Source organism: Populus nigra, chromosome 5 (assembly GCF_951802175.1).
Source record: "Populus nigra chromosome 5, ddPopNigr1.1, whole genome shotgun sequence".
NCBI lineage: Eukaryota > Viridiplantae > Streptophyta > Magnoliopsida > Malpighiales > Salicaceae > Populus > Populus nigra.
In genome coordinates, this window is record NC_084856.1 from 20,403,404 (window position 1) to 20,422,893 (window position 19,490).

At 35.5% G+C, this 19,490-nt stretch overlaps 2 protein-coding genes, 2 long non-coding RNA genes, 1 other non-coding gene and 1 pseudogene across 9 annotated transcripts; 5 read left to right on the forward strand and 1 right to left on the reverse strand.

The window, feature by feature from the left end:
• The first annotated feature begins 1,034 nt into the window (after positions 1-1,034).
• On the forward strand, positions 1,035-5,996 carry LOC133695316 (protein WVD2-like 2). 4 transcript variants are annotated; one of them, XM_062117244.1, is made up of 8 exons: positions 1,061-1,175; positions 1,644-1,744; positions 2,787-3,225; positions 4,000-4,088; positions 4,243-4,333; positions 4,437-4,508; positions 4,611-4,721; positions 5,238-5,996. In XM_062117244.1, exons 3-8 carry the CDS (start codon positions 2,791-2,793, stop codon positions 5,532-5,534), a joined length of 1,095 nt encoding a protein of 364 aa, XP_061973228.1. In that variant the 5' UTR covers positions 1,061-1,175; positions 1,644-1,744; positions 2,787-2,790; the 3' UTR covers positions 5,535-5,996. The 4 variants fall into 4 exon arrangements, with proteins under 4 accessions (XP_061973227.1, XP_061973228.1, XP_061973229.1 ...); XM_062117243.1 differs by lacking the exon at positions 1,644-1,744 and having other exon boundaries at positions 1,035-1,175; XM_062117245.1 differs by lacking the exons at positions 1,061-1,175; positions 1,644-1,744 and adding an exon at positions 1,253-1,270.
• A 668-nt stretch (positions 5,997-6,664) lies between these two features.
• On the forward strand, positions 6,665-11,476 carry LOC133693454 (uncharacterized). Of its 2 annotated transcripts, none has more exons than XM_062114673.1 (8): positions 6,665-7,112; positions 7,625-7,894; positions 8,126-8,252; positions 9,595-9,656; positions 9,772-9,996; positions 10,329-10,450; positions 10,741-10,879; positions 11,030-11,476. In XM_062114673.1, exons 1-8 carry the CDS (start codon positions 6,729-6,731, stop codon positions 11,189-11,191), a joined length of 1,491 nt encoding a protein of 496 aa, XP_061970657.1. In that variant the 5' UTR covers positions 6,665-6,728; the 3' UTR covers positions 11,192-11,476. The 2 variants fall into 2 exon arrangements, with proteins under 2 accessions (XP_061970657.1, XP_061970658.1); XM_062114674.1 differs by having other exon boundaries at positions 6,666-7,116.
• Positions 11,477-11,664: 188 nt separating this feature from the next.
• Positions 11,665-12,259, reverse strand: LOC133693455 (uncharacterized). Its single transcript, XR_009842130.1, has 2 exons — positions 12,090-12,259; positions 11,665-12,013 (listed from the first exon to the last, which is right to left on the reverse strand). It is a non-coding gene; the product is annotated as an uncharacterized LOC133693455 (long non-coding RNA).
• Positions 12,260-12,976: 717 nt separating this feature from the next.
• Positions 12,977-13,079, forward strand: LOC133695539 (U6 spliceosomal RNA). Its single transcript, XR_009842488.1, has one exon. It is a non-coding gene; the product is annotated as a U6 spliceosomal RNA (small nuclear RNA).
• A 4,834-nt stretch (positions 13,080-17,913) lies between these two features.
• Positions 17,914-18,004, forward strand: LOC133695542 (U6 spliceosomal RNA; annotated as a pseudogene).
• A 29-nt stretch (positions 18,005-18,033) lies between these two features.
• On the forward strand, positions 18,034-19,397 carry LOC133695055 (uncharacterized). The gene is made up of 2 exons (XR_009842355.1): positions 18,034-18,239; positions 18,330-19,397. It is a non-coding gene; the product is annotated as an uncharacterized LOC133695055 (long non-coding RNA).
• The last annotated feature ends 93 nt before the right edge of the window (positions 19,398-19,490 follow it).

Sequence of the window (19,490 nt, forward strand, 5' to 3'; positions counted from 1 at the left end):
CCCAGGAGGCTTGAAATTCTATGAAAACTTGAATTCTTCTCCTTGTTATTTCTTATGATAAAAAAATTATAATATTGCATGTGAGATTTAAAATTTAGATTTATGAATAATTATATTTTCACATAAACTTTATAAATTTATAAATATATACTTAAAATGTATTAGAATGTATGTATACATATGTTTTATAAATTATTACAAAACATTTATCAAAGAGTTGAGATATCTAGTAATTAGTTAATATATAACGTTTAAACATCAAGTAACTAGTAATTATTTATTTTTTTTATTTTTTATATCTCTTACATCTAATATTATTACATATAACAAATATTATAAGGCGTTGAGTAAGCTCAAGCTATATGGATTTAAACTAAATTACACAAGCTAAGATTATACACATATATCATGCAATAAAGTTAAATAATCTTTTATAAAAAGGTGTGAAAATTCTAATAATATTATTTATAATTAAAAAGTGATTAATTTATTTTTGTATACGAGAATTTGATTTTAAGTTCTAATATCATGATATTTAATTCTATTCATGAGAATATATTAATAGAAGCATATCATGCCCATAGTTTGAGAAAGCTAGAATTTGTTTTTCAAAACAACAACATCAAAGTCCACTAATCAATTATGAACATTACCAATATTATTTAAGGACTTATCTATAAAAAAAAATACTGATTCATTTATAGAATTAGTAAAATTAATTATGGATTTATTATGAATTTATCGAAGTCATGAATAAATTATCTGTTTAGAAGTGTTGTTGTAGTTGTTTTTTAAAATATTTTTAATGTTAAAATATATTAAAATATTTTTTTTATTTTTTAAAAATTATTTTTAAAATTAACAAGTTAAAACAATAAAAAATATACAAAAAGAATTTAATTTTTAGAAAAAAAAAATCACATTATCCATCTCTCTCTCTCTCTCACTCTCCCTTTTCAAATAAAATCACAGAAAATTTAACTGCCGTCAAGTAACGTCGTCAGAACGGAAAAAACTGCTATCTACGTATGAAATCCAACAGCTCAACGTTAAAAATAAGAAGCCTCTCTTTGCTATTAAAAAGCAAAATCACAGAAACATTTTGGCTTTGTTTTTTATTTTGAGAGAGCGAGAGAGGTGGGGAGCTCAAGATCTTGCCAGATCGGACCTGAATTGTATGAAATCTTATCACATTCTAGTTGTTTCATCTGGGTTTGTGTCTTGTGTTTCTGTTTTTGTAAACAAAAAACAATGTAGCTTGATCTAAAAGGTTGTTTCCTTGATCTTTTTCATTCACTGCTTCTTTAAGGTTTTTCTCCTCACAAATGGTTTCCTCTTGAATTTCTGCCTTTTGGGTTTTTTTTTCTGGGTTAAAAAATGTTGTCTTTATCAATTTTAGTCCATTTTTAAAGGGGTTTTGTTGGTTAGTTAGAATAGAGAGATCTTAGCAATATTTAGTCTTACATTTTTCTGGTGGTTTCCAAGTTATGAGACTATTTGTTTTGGTTTTGATGATATAAAGTTTGAGTCCTTTGCTGGTGTTTCTGTACTTCTTCTTGCTGTTATTATTTTCTCTTTTCTTTCATATATATGATGTGTTCCTTTTGTTTTGCATGCATTTCTTTTTATATTTTTTTTTGTAGGAAGATGGGGATCTTGGGATCTTAATGATTTTCTTTTCTAGTTATTGAATGAAGTTGGTGGTGGCTATGGTGTTATTTTGAGTTGTCTGATTTTTTATATGGTAATTGGACCTCCTCTTTGTATCTCTTTTTAAAGAGTCTTCCTAACACGAGAAATGTTTTTCTTTTTTAAACGAAGAAAAATTGATAACCTGTTTTTTGCCCTCTGCATCTGCTTTCTTTCTCTCATCTTCAATTGATTTTTTTTTGGTTTCAACACAAACCCTTTTCTTTTCTGTTTCTTGAATTTTATAATTATGTAGAGTTGGTTCTGTCTGGGGGAAAAAAATACTGTGCCGGTTAGCTGCGGTTTGATCCTTTATTTTCTTTGCAGTTTAATCACCCGCTTAAATTTTGATGAAATTACAGTGTAAAGAGTATTTTATTTACTTTTTAAAGAAAAAATAATTTTTTAATTAGTTAGACGATAAGTTAGTTATCCTTGAGCAGATGTGGTGGGTTGATGTCAAGGCATGGAATTTGATAAAAATCAAGCTAGTTGGACAACTAACCGGTACCTACTAGAGCATACATAAAGAGTGCTGATGTTCATAGCTTTACAAGGAATTTCACTTTTCACATAATTTTTTGGGGCTCTTTGAGTTATAATTTATATTTTTTGGATTCAAGAGTTCTCTGCACATTATATCCTGTTCTAAACTGGTTGTCTTAATCCTCCTGTACTTATTTTTTTATGGTTAGTTATTTGTAGATCTTCTCTTTCCAGCTTTAACTTTCTGTTTCTTTCTTTCTTTCTTTCTTTCTTTTTCCTTGGCGTATCTGTTTGACTGTTTAAATATGCATTGTTTTTGCAATGATATATGCCATCTTTTCTTCAATTTAAACACTGAGATTTTTCTTGCACCATCATCGGATAGAAGTGTTTAGGTTTCTTGGTTGAATTTTACACATCTGGCAGTTTCTATTTGTTTCAAAAAAATTGTTCAAAGCAATAACAGAATTTGAAACCTCTTGGCACCACATGCAAATAGTTCTTGCTTTACAGGCTGTTTTGGTTTTATTTTAAGGAAGTGATTCTTTTTCATGAATTAAAAATGTCTTCTTTGTGAAGCATCATGATATCAAGATTATTTTTTCGTGCAGTTTGATGGGGCGAGAACTTCAGCGTGCAGACATGGAGAAGAAGCCAAATGGTCTTGCAGCGAAGTTTCATGGCGTATCTCATGATAAAGTACATATTTCTCCAAAACTTTCAAAAGCTGTCATTGAAGCAAAGGAGTACGTAGAGAAAGAAACTGCTGAAAAATCAGAGAAGCAAGATGTGCTTGGTGTCAAAAGCACAAATTTTGATGCTGACCCATCTGATGGAAAAGATGAGAAACCTGGAGCTCAGAAATTGAGTGATGATAAAAATTCCAGTTCTCCCTCACAAAAAACTGGTGTTAATGGAAATAAACATGCTCATCGTGCTCATCAAACTGTCCCCCAGCAATTTGCTCTGGCAACTGACAAGCATGTTGGTGGGAACAGTTCCACAAATTCGAACAATACACAGTCCCCTGTTAGTATGAAAAATTCACAGGTAATTGGAACTTTCGACATTGCATTTGGTGGATGCTGTTGTCATACTCCATGACTTGGTTGAAACTGATAATAACTGCTATAATGAACTCATTATCTTTCCATGTCTGATTAAGCCAACTCAATCTTTATAAGTGGAATTTGAAATAAACCTGACATGTAGATAAGCTACATTCATGCTTACCTTGTGCTGTAGGGTTAGGGAAAAGGAAAATCTATCATTTTGAAGTAAACTCTAGCGATTAGCGACAGTGTAATTCTCTAAGCAGAATACAGCTTGTGTTAATCTCTTTTCAAAATTTTGAAAACATCTTTCTTTTGGAATGAAGAGATTATCTTTTAAGATATTTGGAACACATGCTTGGAGAACTAGTGAGACTTTCTGTTTCTGTTTCAATGCAAATGCCATTTTATACTTGCTCTTCCTGGTGATATTTTGTGGGTGCGATTGCATACATCGTTACTTAATTTAGTTGGGGTTGTCCACTCGTTGGATAATTTTGTTGAGCTTGATACCTGACAACGGACTCAGTAAGATATATATAGCTAATATATCTCAAACCCTCGCTTATAAATATGATTAACTTCCTTTGCATACCTTCAAGTTAACTGGTACGAAAAACCATGCAGCTTAATTCATTTTGGCATTTGGAGAGCACTATTGACCAACCTCACCCCACCCAGACACACAAATACACATGAAAAAAAAGCTTGTTTGTCATGTATTTGTATTTGACATTTTCACTGATATTTGGAATCACGCTCTTTCCTTCAGCAAAATTCACCTTCTACAGCAAGGAAGCCTTTGCAACCTGATAACAAGAAGCATCATGATGAAGAAGATAGTTGGTCCATGACTTCATCGTATCCTTTGTCTGATTTAAGGCAATTGATATTTTTAGGGTTTTAAACTGTGTTTTCTGCCAAAAAATTAAAACCGCTTGAAATTTTATAGAATAAATCCAATTATATTCTGGCTATATATTTTTACCGATTGGCTATCCTTAGCTATGTGTAGCACTTCTGCATCTGTACGAACTGTTAAATCTGTAACTGTTGGAACTGCCCCAACTTTTAGGTCTTCTGAACGTGCAGCGAAGCGGAAAGAGGTATCTTCCTAACATAATGGTTATATAAAACTTTGTCTGCTCTTCTTTTTCTTAACTGATGGATTTCTATTGATTTTGTTATCTTCATATTTTTGTTATTTAGTATTATTCGAAATTGGAAGAGAAGCACCGAGCATTGGAGAAAGAGCGAAGCCAGGCTGAGGCAAGGACCAAGGTATACTCTTTTCTTTATGCAAGTTTGTGGATAGGTAGTCAATGACCATGATGTCTTTTTTTTCAATTAATAACCCAGTGAATTTCTCCGCCTTCATTCTAGGAAGAGCAAGAAGCAGCCATCAAGCAGCTTAGAAAGAGCATGCTGTACAAAGCAAATCCAGTGCCCAGTTTCTACCATGAGCCACCTCCACCCCAAGTTGAACTCAAGAAGGTATTCTACCAGATATTATTCTTAGTTCTCTGCTGGTTCTTGATTTAAACATGTAAATGAAACTAGCAAAAATCTATGCAGCACTTCATAAATAAATCATGACAAATAGAGGATACCAGATGCATTGGTCTAATTAGTTCATTCAGAATGCAATTTACCTATTTCCATGAAACAATATTTTATTCAGAGCATTCAGGCAAGAAGTCTGTTCTTCTTTGAACCGAGTCTTAATTTTGTTCAAGACCACAGTTGTTTAAAACCTTTGGACAGTATAAGAAAAGCGAGGGAAGGTGGCATGCAACTAGCATTTTGTTCAGGGGGAGTAGTTTGAAGGCTCAGAGCATTCTGCCATGGTGTCTCAAGCTTCATAGTTCGGAACTGCCAGAAATTAAAAATGTTTATGATTTTGTTATTTGCTGGTGTGATGCACACTTGTGTAAAGCTACTGATTTAAATCTACTGGCAGCTTTTTTTTAATGCCAATATAATTCAATTCTTGTTTTTGTTTGGTTCCAGTTACCATTGACTCGACCACAATCACCGAAACTAAACAGGAGAAAAAGCTGCAGTGATGCGGTTCGAACATCTCAGGAGGAAGTGGGCAAGCATTGTGCTCGCCATCGCCACAGCATCGGTAGCCACAAGGATTCAACTGGTGCCAACACTGCCAAAGCTAAGGTTCAGATAAGTCCACAGACTGCTAATGGCATCCGCAAAGTCAAAGACCGATCTAAACAGGATAATGTTGCAACAAAAGCAGATCCCGAGAAGATTGCTGGGCCAACAAATGCAGACATATCTGTTCAGTCATGAACTGCTGGTTTTTACTAACTCTTAAGTGGGAAAACATCTTGATTTGCTTTAATCATCATATTGGATGTTTGGAGAGGAGATAGCCTACTTTTCAGCTGAGATGACCTTTTCTTCTTCTTCTTCTCTTACTTTCCCCCCCTTTCCAAACGGTTTGTGTCTGTGAATTGTATATGTTATGTAAGTTATATCAGTACATATCATGTTATCAAAAGAGTTACTGATTCTAATATGGACCGAATCTGTTGTTTTCGTCTGATGTATTATCACCCAAGAGGTTTTCCTGCGTATGTTATTTGGAAACTCAAGGCACTAGTTTTGGTCTGGTTAGTTGGTTGTTTTCTTCATTTTGAAACATGTAACTTGTATAACCTCTACTTTCGTAACTGCTACATTATATTGTACACGGGGCGAGGTTCTTGATGTTTGAATGAAGTTTCTACCCATAGGCTGTTCTATCTGTAATCTTATATTCTGTCATTGCCGTGCTTTGAAAATTTGATAGCTGACGGATATCAACCATTTTAAACTTCGGAGGTATAGTCTAGACGTAGAACTGATACAATGTTGGAATCTGCGGCAAGTAATATCCACATTCCCAGAGTTGACTATGGTTGCATTACCATTCAATATTCTGACTAGTGTCGATACACACACCTCCAATAAGGTAGACGAGCGACAGTCTTGTCTAAAGGGAGGGACAAAAGGTGGGTTTGGGTGATTACGTAACAGGACTTACAGAGGATTTGGTTGCAGCCATCTGCATATAAGTTGAGCAGTCTCTAGCCACAGGGTCTCGTTAGTGCATGCTTTTACAGCTATGTGGTAGGTATCCTTGAACTTCCAAGAGCATCCCTCCAATTCGGTAAAAAAAAGCAGGCCATACTCGCCAGTAAGGGGTAAGAAATTCATCAGAATAATTAACTTCAAACCTCTAATCATTTTAAAAGGATGATTTAATCTCCACCAAATATTAAATTTTAACATGGTAGCTTTCTGAAAATTATTAAGGGGTAAACACATGGACATGCTAGGCAACTATCCAAGGCAGCTTTTCCTTTAGTTTAAAATTTTAGGACAAGAGACAGTTGATAAAACTCCTAACTTTAAAATATATAAGTATATGCTTGTCTACTTGATGCCTCTTCTTTAGCTTCTGTGGCCTCTCCATATCTCTCTCCTCTCCCTCCAAAAACTATGGCCACTCTGGTTCACTCAATCCCCTCCATTTCCTTTCTCTCTTCTCTTACTCTCCAACCTCTCAAAATCAAAACCCATAAAAAATCACCCTCAACTTCACGCTCCGAACCCATAAAAACTCTAACTTGCACCACTTCTAAACCAAACAACAAAAGCCCCACCATGGATGGTCGCAAACCCACATCCAAGAAAACCAGGAAATCATCATATGGTACCTCTAGAAGGTCAGTTCTCAAGAAAACATTCATTCAAGAACAGGTTACTTTCACTTCTCAATTATCAAGCGATCCTCATGTAGGGATTATTGGAGGTGGAATGGCTGGTCTGCTTTGTGCTTTGAGTTTGGAGAAAAGAGGGGTCAAGTCCACTGTTTTTGACACGGTTGGTCAGTTGTTTCCTTTCAGCACTCTTTTCTCAATTTGAGTTTTCTTTTTTTATCACTTTGTGGATATTTTGTGTTGTGAATGCTTACAAGAAAGGCTGCATACTTGCATTTTAGAATTTAATTTTTTTTTCTGTGAAGGAGATTAATGTATTTGTATAAAGGTAAGGCAGTAACATTCCTTTACTTAATTGCATGCTAAATGTATTGAAACAAAGAAAAAAAAACTTCTATGTTTTTTTTGTTTATAACTTCTAGAATGAATAATTGTTGTAATAATCAATTGATCAATAGTAATTATTTAAGTTCTGATAGTCGTAGCTGCATGGTTTAATATTTGGATTAATGTTATTGCATTTGTGTTTATGCTTTTGCTTTGCAGAAATGAAAACAACATCATTCTTATTTGACACATATTTCAGTTCAGTAGACATTTGGACTCTATTTTCCTGCAGATAAAAAAAAAAAAGTTAATGCAATGTTGGGTTTTTCACAAGCTATGCTATTTCAGGGGATTCATGGTTTGGGAGGGAGGATGGGAACTAGAGTAATTGATCCACAACCATTGATATTTGATCATGCGGCGCAGTTCTTTACTGTGAGTGATCCTCGATTTTCTGAGTTGGTTGATGACTGGTTGGAGAAAGGTCTAGTTCGACAGTGGCAAGGTATAATTGGAGAGCTTGAAGTGGGAGGTCAATTTCTTCCATTTCCTTCTTCAACCCCAAGATATATTAGCGTTAACGGAATGCGCTCTCTTGCTGACTCAATATTATCTCAGGTGGTTGATCATTTTGTTGCTTTCTCGTCAATTTGTTAACTACTCGTCATTTTGTTGCTTTCTCATCAGCTTTCATCTACTCTTATCATGAGAATGAAAAGGTGAAATTTTATTGAACAAATAAAGCAGCAGCCATTAACATAGTTTCTTTGGTACTTATAGTACTGCTCTTTCTCTATCTATGATATCCTTGAAGGTCACTGCTAAGCAGATTCTTGATTCTTGCTGCAGACTTGCATGGTTAATGTGGTGAGACCTTGCTGGATAAGTAAACTTGAACCATTTAATGGGATGTGGCACTTGAGCGAGAATGGAAAACCTTGTGGGCAGTTTGATATCATTGTTATAGCACATAATGGTGATTCAACATCTCTCTCATTTGCTTTTGTACTCTTTCATTTACCTATTCTGGCCATATCTCAGCATTTTATTATTCTTACTGAAAAATAAAAAGCTTCCGCACTTCATTAAATTTCTGACATGTTATCACACGGGTGACAGCCCGATAAGTAGAAGGGGTACCTTTGGAGCAAGAGAAAATAAGTACATTTTGAAGACTTATTAGTGCTGTACTGTGTTTTCTTCATGCTAAAGTAGATGTGTTATTCTACTTTGGCCAACACATGAATTCAATGATTTTTCTAATGCATTTCTGTTGCTTGAGTGTCTTGAAATGAAGATTATTGATATCTTTTCTATTTAGAGATAGGACATTAGGACTAGCCTGAATGTCTCTTTGTCTGGAAAGTGTAGCTTTAACAGATGGAGTTAATTGCATTTTGTTCAGCCCTGGGTCGCTTCAAAGTTAGTGAAAGTGTGATAAAACTAATTTTGGTCGGGTTTTTTTGGCCCCATGTGGTTCATGATTGTGAAGTGCTACTTTGGGTATGCACTGGCTGACAAACATGGCAATACTTTCTACCTTGGTCCATGTCCCAGATTGGCTTTGTAATAGTTGTAAACGTGGCGTAGACAGATTAATTTTTCAGGGAAGAAAGTGAGAAAAGTTCTCTATGAGTTCGTGAGTGAAATGGTATTTGGAGTTAAAAATCAGTTTAGACTGGGCCCAATGTATTTGCTGTAAACTGTGACATATTTAACACTGATTGGTTGCATAGTTACACAACTATGCATACTGACCAACGGGATTTTGATATTCTCCTAATGTGGCAAGTATTGTAAAGAGCCAAGCAAGCATCTAATGTTTTCACTTGTATTTCTTCTGAAGAGTTGAAGAAAAAACTGGACAAAATCACAAGCGAATAAGTGACATGTGGTTTCATCATTCAAATTCATCTAGTGAAGAATATGGGGTGGAATAAGTAGGAACTGAACTGAAACCTTATTGGTTAGAACAGGTGAATCGGGCATACTGATGAATGTGTTTCACAGTTTGCAATCCCATATACTGATAGCAGTGTGCTTGCATCATTTGTTCTGTTATCAATATAAAATCTATTAGTTTGAGTGTAGTTTCCTTTCTGTTCTGTGTTAAGCACACATTGAAGATTTGAAAGCATGCTGTTCTCTACTTTTTCATTGGTAATACTTGGTTCCTGGATCTTAATGAATCTATAAATCTTATTTCCTGGTGGTTCATGAACTGTCAATCACTGTTTACCATCTTTAATTGCTTGCTATCATTCTGTACAATACACCCATGGCTTTCAGGAGCAATAACTTGTTTATCGAATTGACAGGAAAATGTGCAAATCGATTGCTTGCATCATCAGGCTTGCCTCTCATTGCAAGACAAATGAAGGTATATTTTAAACAGTCTTGTTTATTCACTGTAAAGTAGCCTATGCTTCGTCTTTATTAACTTCTATATTGCCTACAAGTTTTGAAATATTGATTTGACCTTTCTGGTTTTGTAGACGCTAGGATTGAGCTCCATATGGGCCCTGCTAGCAGCATTTGAGGACCCCCTTCCTATTCCAACTGGTGCAACTCCCTTTGAGGGAGCCTTTGTGAAAGGAGTTGATTCTCTCTCATGGATGGGGAACAACTCTGCAAAGCTTATGGGTTCTAAAACAAATAGTCCTCACTGTTGGACCTTTTTTAGCACTGCAGCTTACGGAAAGAGGAACAAGGTTCCACAGGTTAGGCTCTTCTACTTCTTTTCTTCCATCAGGAAAAATGCATATTAAAACATGATGAAGAGAATTCAAGCATTCAACCTGACCTAAGCCTTTGTGCGATGGTTGAATTATGCAAACCTAAATTTTGGAAATCTAGCCTTCAGCTTTGGGTAGAGATATTCAATAAAGTGGAAAATCAAGACCGGAAACATTAACATATATGAGTAGTCTCTCTAATTGTCCAAATGAAATTTGAATTAAGCCATATGTATTTCTTATTGGAGTATTAAGGATTGCATGTGATGAGTGAACTTTTTCCTGATTGTGGTAATTGCCACCAATGTGATATTTAGGAAAATATCCCAACTGCAACAGCAGAAAAGGTGAAGACGGGCATGCTTGAGGGTGTTGAAGCTGCACTTGGACTACCAAAAGACTCACTTCAACAGCCCTTTTATTCTCGTGTCCAGCTATGGTAATATAACTTTCTTATGGATACCATGCTTAGTAGAAGTTGCGGGGTTTCATTTGCATAACTTCATTGAGACACCATTGTAAAGCTTGTGATATTTGCCAACCGTTTGAAGCAATTTGAGGACCTTACAGCTTTTCTGGAGAAATGAACTTATGCCACTGCCATTTGGGAATAATTTGAGCACTTCTCTCCGTGTGCTAAGTGGGAGTTCTCGTCAAATTCAGAATATCATGGAAATGTTGGTCCTTTTAAGCGGGTTAAATTTATCCTCTATCTTCTTTGTGGTGCAGGGGTGCAGCCCTTCCAACGAACACTCCAGGAATCCCATGCATATTCGATCCTCATGGAAGGGCAGGTATATGTGGTGACTGGCTGCTGGGTTCAAATTTGGAGTCTGCAGCCTTGAGTGGGATGGCTCTTGCCAATCACGTAAGCAACAACAGCAGCATGATTATCCCTTTTGCTTATCGTTTGCCAATGCACATAAAATATGAGTTTTGAACTCAAAGTTCATAGCCTTAGTTGCCGTAAGATAATTGTTATTAAAAAGTAAATGCAAGATTGGGGCTTATGATGCAGATTGCAGATTACTTACGAAGTGGTGGAGCTCGGCCGGAGGAATTCGCCCTTGGTTTAAACAAGGAATTCCAAACTCTTGAAGGCCATGATATCGGACAGTTTTCGGGGCTGGAGTCTTCAACAGGAGCAAGCCCTATTCAGGCATACCAACTAAGCACTTGAATCCAACGATGACGAGGCCATAGACGAATTTTTAGTAGTCGCAGATCAAGATGTCATCTACTGTTTGTTCTAATTTGATCATCTGCAACTGCAAGGATAGCCCAGACTGCAGCTGTCCAAGTAATCACTCAGGTGGCTCATAAAGGCTTTGCTTTAATTCCCTCAGCAACAACACGCAGAAGTTGTACTTGGCATGAAGGAGAGCCACTGCGGAAGACCAGACCCATCTTTTGTAGGAGATATTTTTACCATGCATTTTCTTAATAAAAATATCATTTGCCCTCATGCAGACATGTTCGTTTATAAAGAACAAAAATGAATTCCTTTAATTAAAAATGTATTAAAATTACAATTCTTTTAATAAAAAATCAAAACCATTATTTTTAAATGACATTCCACATTCCTTTGCGTATCAGCAATCACTGTTCGCTGCAGCACGCTGACAAACGGTGCGCACATTAGACAAAACGCCATTGAAGAACACCATCAGAAAATGACATTTTTTCGCTATATACATACATATATAAAGACACTAAAATTACATTGAATAAAAAAACCAAATATAATGAAGCTTAAAAATAGCCTGAAAAATAACATTTCTGTTACCGCTAAGGAACTAGCATTACTATCCTCCATTATCCATCAAATTTACAATCACTACCCTCTCTACAAACCCCAAATGAATATCTTCACTTTTCGCCTTCTTGGTCACTCATTTCTTCACCGTCGGCGATTTCATACTCTTCGGCTTCACTGCTACAGCCTTCTTCCCTGGCGATGCAACCCTCTTCATACTGATGATCCGAAGAAGGACGTGAATCTCTGCAAAATTATGTAGTTTCAGTAGTAGGAAACAATATATATGAACAAATCTGTGTGGCCAAAAGCTGGACAGTACCGAAGCATCTTTAACATATTATATTGGCAACCATTGTAGATTTCTTGTTCCAGACACATTGTATGTACCTCTGTCAAGAAACGAAAGAGTTGCTCTTTTCTGCTGTTGAAGTATAATTGAACTGCAAGCAACCGAACAAGAAATGTCGCAATCATGCAGGGAAGGAGAGAAAAAGCAATGGTGTTTAGACATTTTAGAATAGAAGGAAACAACACTACATTTGAAAAAAAAACAAAAAAACTCTTCTTTCTATATTTTCATGCTAGGGAATTTTGAGTTCCGAACAAAAAAAAAAAAAAACCATCTTATAAATGATTTTATGCTAAATAGATTCCAAAACATGCACACAGTTCTGTTTTCTGTTTGCTAAATAGTCTCATAACAGTTAAAAATCTTTAATCAAAAGTTTAAAATGGTTTCTAGCCCTCTTTGATTCTTGAAAAGAAAAGAGAAATCATATTTTGGTGTATACTCCGAACACTCTTTTCTTCGTTTTAGTTATATTTCTACAATATCTCTCATATATCGTATCATTCAAAATAATAGCACCTAAAGTCAAAATAAGAACACAATATTAAGAATTGAAACCAAAATAAAAGAATATTTGTTTTTGAGAATTTTATTGTTTAAACTAATTTTAATACATCTTAAACTTAATTAAGTAACAGGCGTCGATACAGGCGGGTGACACCAAAAACAAGGCTGGGCTGAAATATCTCATCGCCCCAAGTCAAGCCCCATCAATTGTTTACTGGTGGTGACGTAATCAAGTTGAGAGCCAACCCAACTGAGCGAAACGTGTAGTCGCAACGGGACTAGATATCCCACATCGTCTGCTTAGAGAACGCATGAATACTCTAACTGGGCGAAGCGGAGACTTAGTAGTTGTCCCTTCGGGGACATCCGATAAAATTGGAACGATACAGAGAAGATTAGCATGGCCCCTGCGCAAGGATGACACGCACAAATCGAGAAATGGTCCAAATTTTTTTTGTAATCTCCGCTCCTTTGCTCTCGCTTGCTTCCTTCAATGGCTTCCTTTCTCATCTTTTTTTTTTTAATATAAATGTCAGGTGGGTGTGGAGACGGAAGTAACAGTAGCGAGAGGGTAGCCAAAGAAGAGAGCTTTCAAGAAGTTCAGTTCAGAGGCGCTGATTTAGATGCTCTCCTTTAAGAAGTTCAGTTCTCATGTTTTTATTTTTGTTGATATTAATTTGTTTAGGGTTTTGGGTTTATTGCAATGATAGGTTTATGACACGCACAAATCGAGAAATGGTCCAAATTTTTTTTGTAATCTCCGCTCCTTTGCTCTCGCTTGCTTCCTTCAATGGCTTCCTTTCTCATCTTTTTTTTTTTAATATAAATGTCAGGTGGGTGTGGAGACGGAAGTAACAGTAGCGAGAGGGTAGCCAAAGAAGAGAGCTTTCAAGAAGTTCAGTTCAGAGGCGCTGATTTAGATGCTCTCCTTGAAGAAGTTCAGTTCTCATGTTTTTATTTTTGTTGATATTAATTTGTTTAGGGTTTTGGGTTTATTGCAATGATAGGTTTATGACACGCACAAATCGAGAAATGGTCCAAATTTTTTTTGTAATCTCCGCTCCTTTGCTCTCGCTTGCTTCCTTCAATGGCTTCCTTTCTCATCTTTTTTTTTTTAATATAAATGTCAGGTGGGTGTGGAGACGGAAGTAACAGTAGCGAGAGGGTAGCCAAAGAAGAGAGCTTTCAAGAAGTTCAGTTCAGAGGCGCTGATTTAGATGCTCTCCTTGAAGAAGTTCAGTTCTCATGTTTTTATTTTTGTTGATATTAATTTGTTTAGGGTTTTGGGTTTATTGCAATGATAGGTTTATGACACGCACAAATCGAGAAATGGTCCAAATTTTTTTTGTAATCTCCGCTCCTTTGCTCTCGCTTGCTTCCTTCAATGGCTTCCTTTCTCATCTTTTTTTTTTTTAATATAAATGTCAGGTGGGTGTGGAGACGGAAGTAACAGTAGCGAGAGGGTAGCCAAAGAAGAGAGCTTTCAAGAAGTTCAGTTCAGAGGCGCTGATTTAGATGCTCTCCTTGAAGAAGTTCAGTTCTCATGTTTTTATTTTTGTTGATATTAATTTGTTTAGGGTTTTGGGTTTATTGCAATGATAGGTTTATGACACGCACAAATCGAGAAATGGTCCAAATTTTTTTTGTAATCTCCGCTCCTTTGCTCTCGCTTGCTTCCTTCAATGGCTTCCTTTCTCATCTTTTTTTTTTTTAATATAAATGTCAGGTGGGTGTGGAGACGGAAGTAACAGTAGCGAGAGGGTAGCCAAAGAAGAGAGCTTTCAAGAAGTTCAGTTCAGAGGCGCTGATTTAGATGCTCTCCTTGAAGAAGTTCAGTTCTCATGTTTTTATTTTTGTTGATATTAATTTGTTTAGGGTTTTGGGTTTATTGCAATGATAGGTTTATGACACGCACAAATCGAGAAATGGTCCAAATTTTTTTTGTAATCTCCGCTCCTTTGCTCTCGCTTGCTTCCTTCAATGGCTTCCTTTCTCATCTTTTTTTTTTTTAATATAAATGTCAGGTGGGTGTGGAGACGGAAGTAACAGTAGCGAGAGGGTAGCCAAAGAAGAGAGCTTTCAAGAAGTTCAGTTCAGAGGCGCTGATTTAGATGCTCTCCTTGAAGAAGTTCAGTTCTCATGTTTTTATTTTTGTTGATATTAATTTGTTTAGGGTTTTGGGTTTATTGCAATGATAGGTTTATGACACGCACAAATCGAGAAATGGTCCAAATTTTTTTGTAATCTCCGCTCCTTTGCTCTCGCTTGCTTCCTTCAATGGCTTCCTTTCTCATCTTTTTTTTTTTTAATATAAATGTCAGGTGGGTGTGGAGACGGAAGTAACAGTAGCGAGAGGGTAGCCAAAGAAGAGAGCTTTCAAGAAGTTCAGTTCAGAGGCGCTGATTTAGATGCTCTCCTTGAAGAAGTTCAGTTCTCATGTTTTTATTTTTGTTGATATTAATTTGTTTAGGGTTTTGGGTTTATTGCAATGATAGGTTTCAGAGAGGTTTGAAGAGGAAGCCAATGGCATCGATCAAGAAATTGCGTAAAGCTGTAAGATAATTTCTTTTCTTCTATATCTCTCTGTATTTGTTTATGACTTCATAAGATAGCAAATCACACTGCAATTTGGTTTTGAGTAGTGAATTGACATTGTGGGATGTATTTTCTTTTCTTTATCTCTTCACTTTTTGTCTCTTGTTTGTGTTTATCAAGTTTGATCTGCAATTGCAATCATGGTGCTCGAGGTTTGGATTTGCTGCTGTTGGTGATTTTTTTATTTTCTTTTGTATGTTTACGCTTTAGTATCATGTGGCTTGAAAATCGTGGCTAGTACATGACATAGAATGGATATGGCGTTAAGGCTGCAGTTGTGACAAAAAATGAAATAAAAATAAATAAATCAGCTGGTAACGTTCTGGACCATCAATCATTGGTTAATTTGCTGGAATCAGTTAGATAGAATTTTGAGGAAATTATGCTTCGCTTTCATGATGGTTTCTCTCAGCTATAAATGTTCGATAACATGAGGAAACAATTTCATCCTAAAGAATGATGCATTGCCGGATAATTAAAAGCTTTTAAGAACTTTGAAAACTTAAAGAAGAAGCTCTTGGGTTTATAACAGAGAGGTTGGTTTATTCAATAGAAGTTAGAAACGATATGTATAGCTGCTAATTGAATAGAGTTCTGACGACTGCCTCTGTGGTGCAACTTCTGCAAAAGTTATTTTGGGTGCAAGTTTCAGTGTGCATGTTTCCATGCCCTTTCATGCTTGCAAGCATGTATGTGCAGGGCACTGAATTTTCAATTTACGTTGATAAAGCTGTACAAAATAAGTGATTGATAAAGATTGCTGCATTCGGGACTTGTTTATCATAAACGCATCAAACTGTGACCATTTAGAAAAGAGAGATTCTACAGCCGGCCCCTAAATCAAGTTGCCTTGCAAGAAAATTTTAAATTTCTGGTTAAACCCTCATCGTATGGTATATTTTGAGTATAGTCTGTGGTCTCCTCTGTTTTTCGGTGGCTTGGAACCGAAAAGGGAGGCCCCAGATGGCGAGAAGCCAGAGAGCCCTTGAGGACTCATCTTAGAAATATGATCATTGTGCCCGAGATGATTTGCCATTATCTTGCTGGGTTCTCAGTTTCGTACAAGCCCGTTATGCATGGAAGACCTGGACACACTTCCAGATTCATTCCTGTCAAGTGAAACGGAACATTTAATTTGGGTGGCTGTGGATTTTTCTGCACCTTTTTCCTTTCTCTAATTAGTTTTTCGATGAATTGTTGTCGTGAACCTGTGATGATTACATTAAGCATATCCAGAGAAGATATGCGATTGCATTTGAGATCTTATTATCATTTCAAGCTGTTGCAAATACAATTGTGTTTGTAGAATATGCGGATTTTAATTTCACGTTGTTCGCTGCTCTTACTACTACTTGTTTTTTGTTTGATTTCTTTTTTATAGTGTATTTAATAAGAGCTCAGAAATTAACTTGTCTCGAACTCAAAACCTATTTACATAAAGTTTATGATATTATATTTGGATCATTCAAGAAAATCATTAAGAAAAAAAGGTATGAATATATGAAGTTCAAGAACAAAAAACTTAATACAATAACAGTTTTCGATCTCAAGGACCAAGAGGGTTGGCCAATAAAGGCCTTTTGACTTTCTAGAGTTGGTTTTGAGTTTGTTTTTTTTTATTTTGTTTTAATTTTATCTTTTAATATTGGGTTGATTGAAAATTGAATTTTATAATTTGTTTTGATTTGTTTTATATAGGGTTACTATAATCTCATGATCCAAGTTACGAATTTAAAAAGTTAATCGGATCGATCTAGTATATTGTCGTTTCAATATCTTTTTAAAAAGATATCGTCTTAAATTTGTTTGAGTTAAACTATGTTTTTATTGGTCGTCCAAGTTGTCTTTAGATCCGTTGAATCAACTCTTATATGGTTTAAACTTCTTTTTCACTATAAAAATGTTAAATAATCTTCTATGTTTTTTTTAATTTAAATTTTTTTTATCCGACCCGCAGTATAGTCCAAGTTAACGATCTAATAGATAACTATAAGATATCAATTCATCATTTTCTTGAAATAAAAGAAATAAAAACAATAAAGACAAAAAAAAACATATTTCTATATGCTTTTTATTTTGAAAGCATAAAAAATGAACTTCAAAACTATTATAAAGATGTATTTATTTTATATTTTCATCCACATCTTTTTAACTAAATATGTTATTGTTTTTTATTCTGAAACAATAAATAAACACTATCTATGATATTAACTAGAAAATATAACTAAAATTATGAAAAAAAATTTCATAAAAAAAATCTTCAACTTTGAAGTTAATAAATTTTTTTTATTTTGATGTGTTACTTTTTTAAAATAAATTATATATAGAGATAATAATATAATATTGAGAATTGAGACCAAAATAAAAGGATATTTTTTATGAACATCGAAAAAAATTATTGTTTAAACTGATTTTAATATGTTTTAAACTTAATTAAGTAAATTTTATTTTTTTATTAAACCGGTAGTTACAGTGCCATTTAGCAAAAGGCGTCGACACTGGTGGGTGACACGACACCTAAAACTATTTCATCGCACAAGGCTCACTAATTGCTTACTGGTGGTGACGTAATCAAGTTGAGAGCCAACCCAACTGAGCGAAACGCGTAGTCGCAACGGGACTAGATATCCCACATCGTCTGGTTAGAGAACACATTACGCATTTAAGTAGGGGAAGCAGAGACCCATTAAATGTCCCTTCGGGGACATCCGATAAAATTGGAACGATACAGAGAAGATTAGCATGGCCTGACACGCACAAATCGAGAAATGATCCAAATTTTTTTTCTAAACTCCGCTCCTTTGCTGTCGCTTGCGTCATTCAATGGCTTCCTTTGTCTCTCTTTTTTTTTTAATATAAATGTCAGGTGGGCGTGGAGACGGAAGTAACAGTGGCGAGAGGGTAGCCAAAGAAGAGAGCTCTCAAGAAGTTCAGTTTTAGAGGCGTTTATTTAGATGCTCTCCTTGACATGTCCACCGATGTACTTGTCAAGCTCTTTCCCGCCAGAGCTGGCTGCAGGTAATAAGATTTTGGGATTAGAAAGTTCAGAAATTTTAGATGGGCTGTTAGTTCTCATGCTTTTATTCTCGTTATTTTTAATTTGTTTAGGGTTTTGGGTTTGTTGCAACGACGGGTTTCAAAGAGGTGTGAAGAGGAAGCCAATGGCATCGATCAAGAAATTGCGTAAAGCTGTAAGATAATTTCTTTTCTTCTATATCTCTCTGTATTTGTTTATGACTTCATAAGATAGCAATTCCCACTGTGCAATTTGGTATTGAGTAGTGTTATCATGTGTTCATTTCACATTATGGGATGCGTTTTCGTTTCTTTATCTCTTCACTCTTTGTCTCTTGTTTGTGTTGATCAAGATCGATCTGCAATTGCAATCATGGTGCTCGAGATTGGGATTTGTGACTGATTGGTGATTTGATAAATTTGCTGCTGCTGGTGATTTTTTTCTTCTTCTTGTACATGTTTACGCTTTCGTATCACGAGGCTTGAAAATTGTGGCTAGTGCATGACATAGAATGGACCAAGTGAAGTCTGGTGGTAAGGCTACAGACTACAGTTGTGACAAAAAAGAAACCAAAATAAATAATATTCGTGGACCATCAATCGTTTGTTAATTTGCTAGAATCAGCTAGACAGGATTTTGAGGAAACCATGCTTAGCTTTCTTGCTGTTTCTCTCAGCTATAAATGTTTGATAACATGTGAAATCAAGCATTTATCCTGGTTTTCTGCTTGAGAAAACAAGCATCGATCTAGATGTGCTCTGAAGCTCCCTTCTAATGGCTTTGTATACCACTCCTTGCCTACTCATAGATGTTTGTCCCTCGAAAGTTGGAGAGAGAACATCTATACTGCAAACACATGGCACATATTCAGTTTTCACAGAAAAATCATGGCTGGTGATAAGCATTGATTCTGCTAAACACAACTTGACTTGAAGAGTGCCATATACAGATCAAAAAACACTGCAGAAGGTTCGTACGATCAGCCCCATTTTGGTATATGTTTTTATGTGGATGAACAAATTGCCTCTTAAGTTTCTTCAATGAGGCAATGGTCACATGAATATTGCTCTCAAATATTATTATTTTTTAACAAAATTAATGTACATTAATTGTGAACTACCCGCAGTGAAACTTGGACAACCATTTGGTTTTTTGCTAAATTGATCCCTGAAACATACCATGATCATGCACGCGGTTATGTTTTTTGTTTGCACCATTTCTTCTTTAATTAATTTCTTGACTGCTAAGAGTTT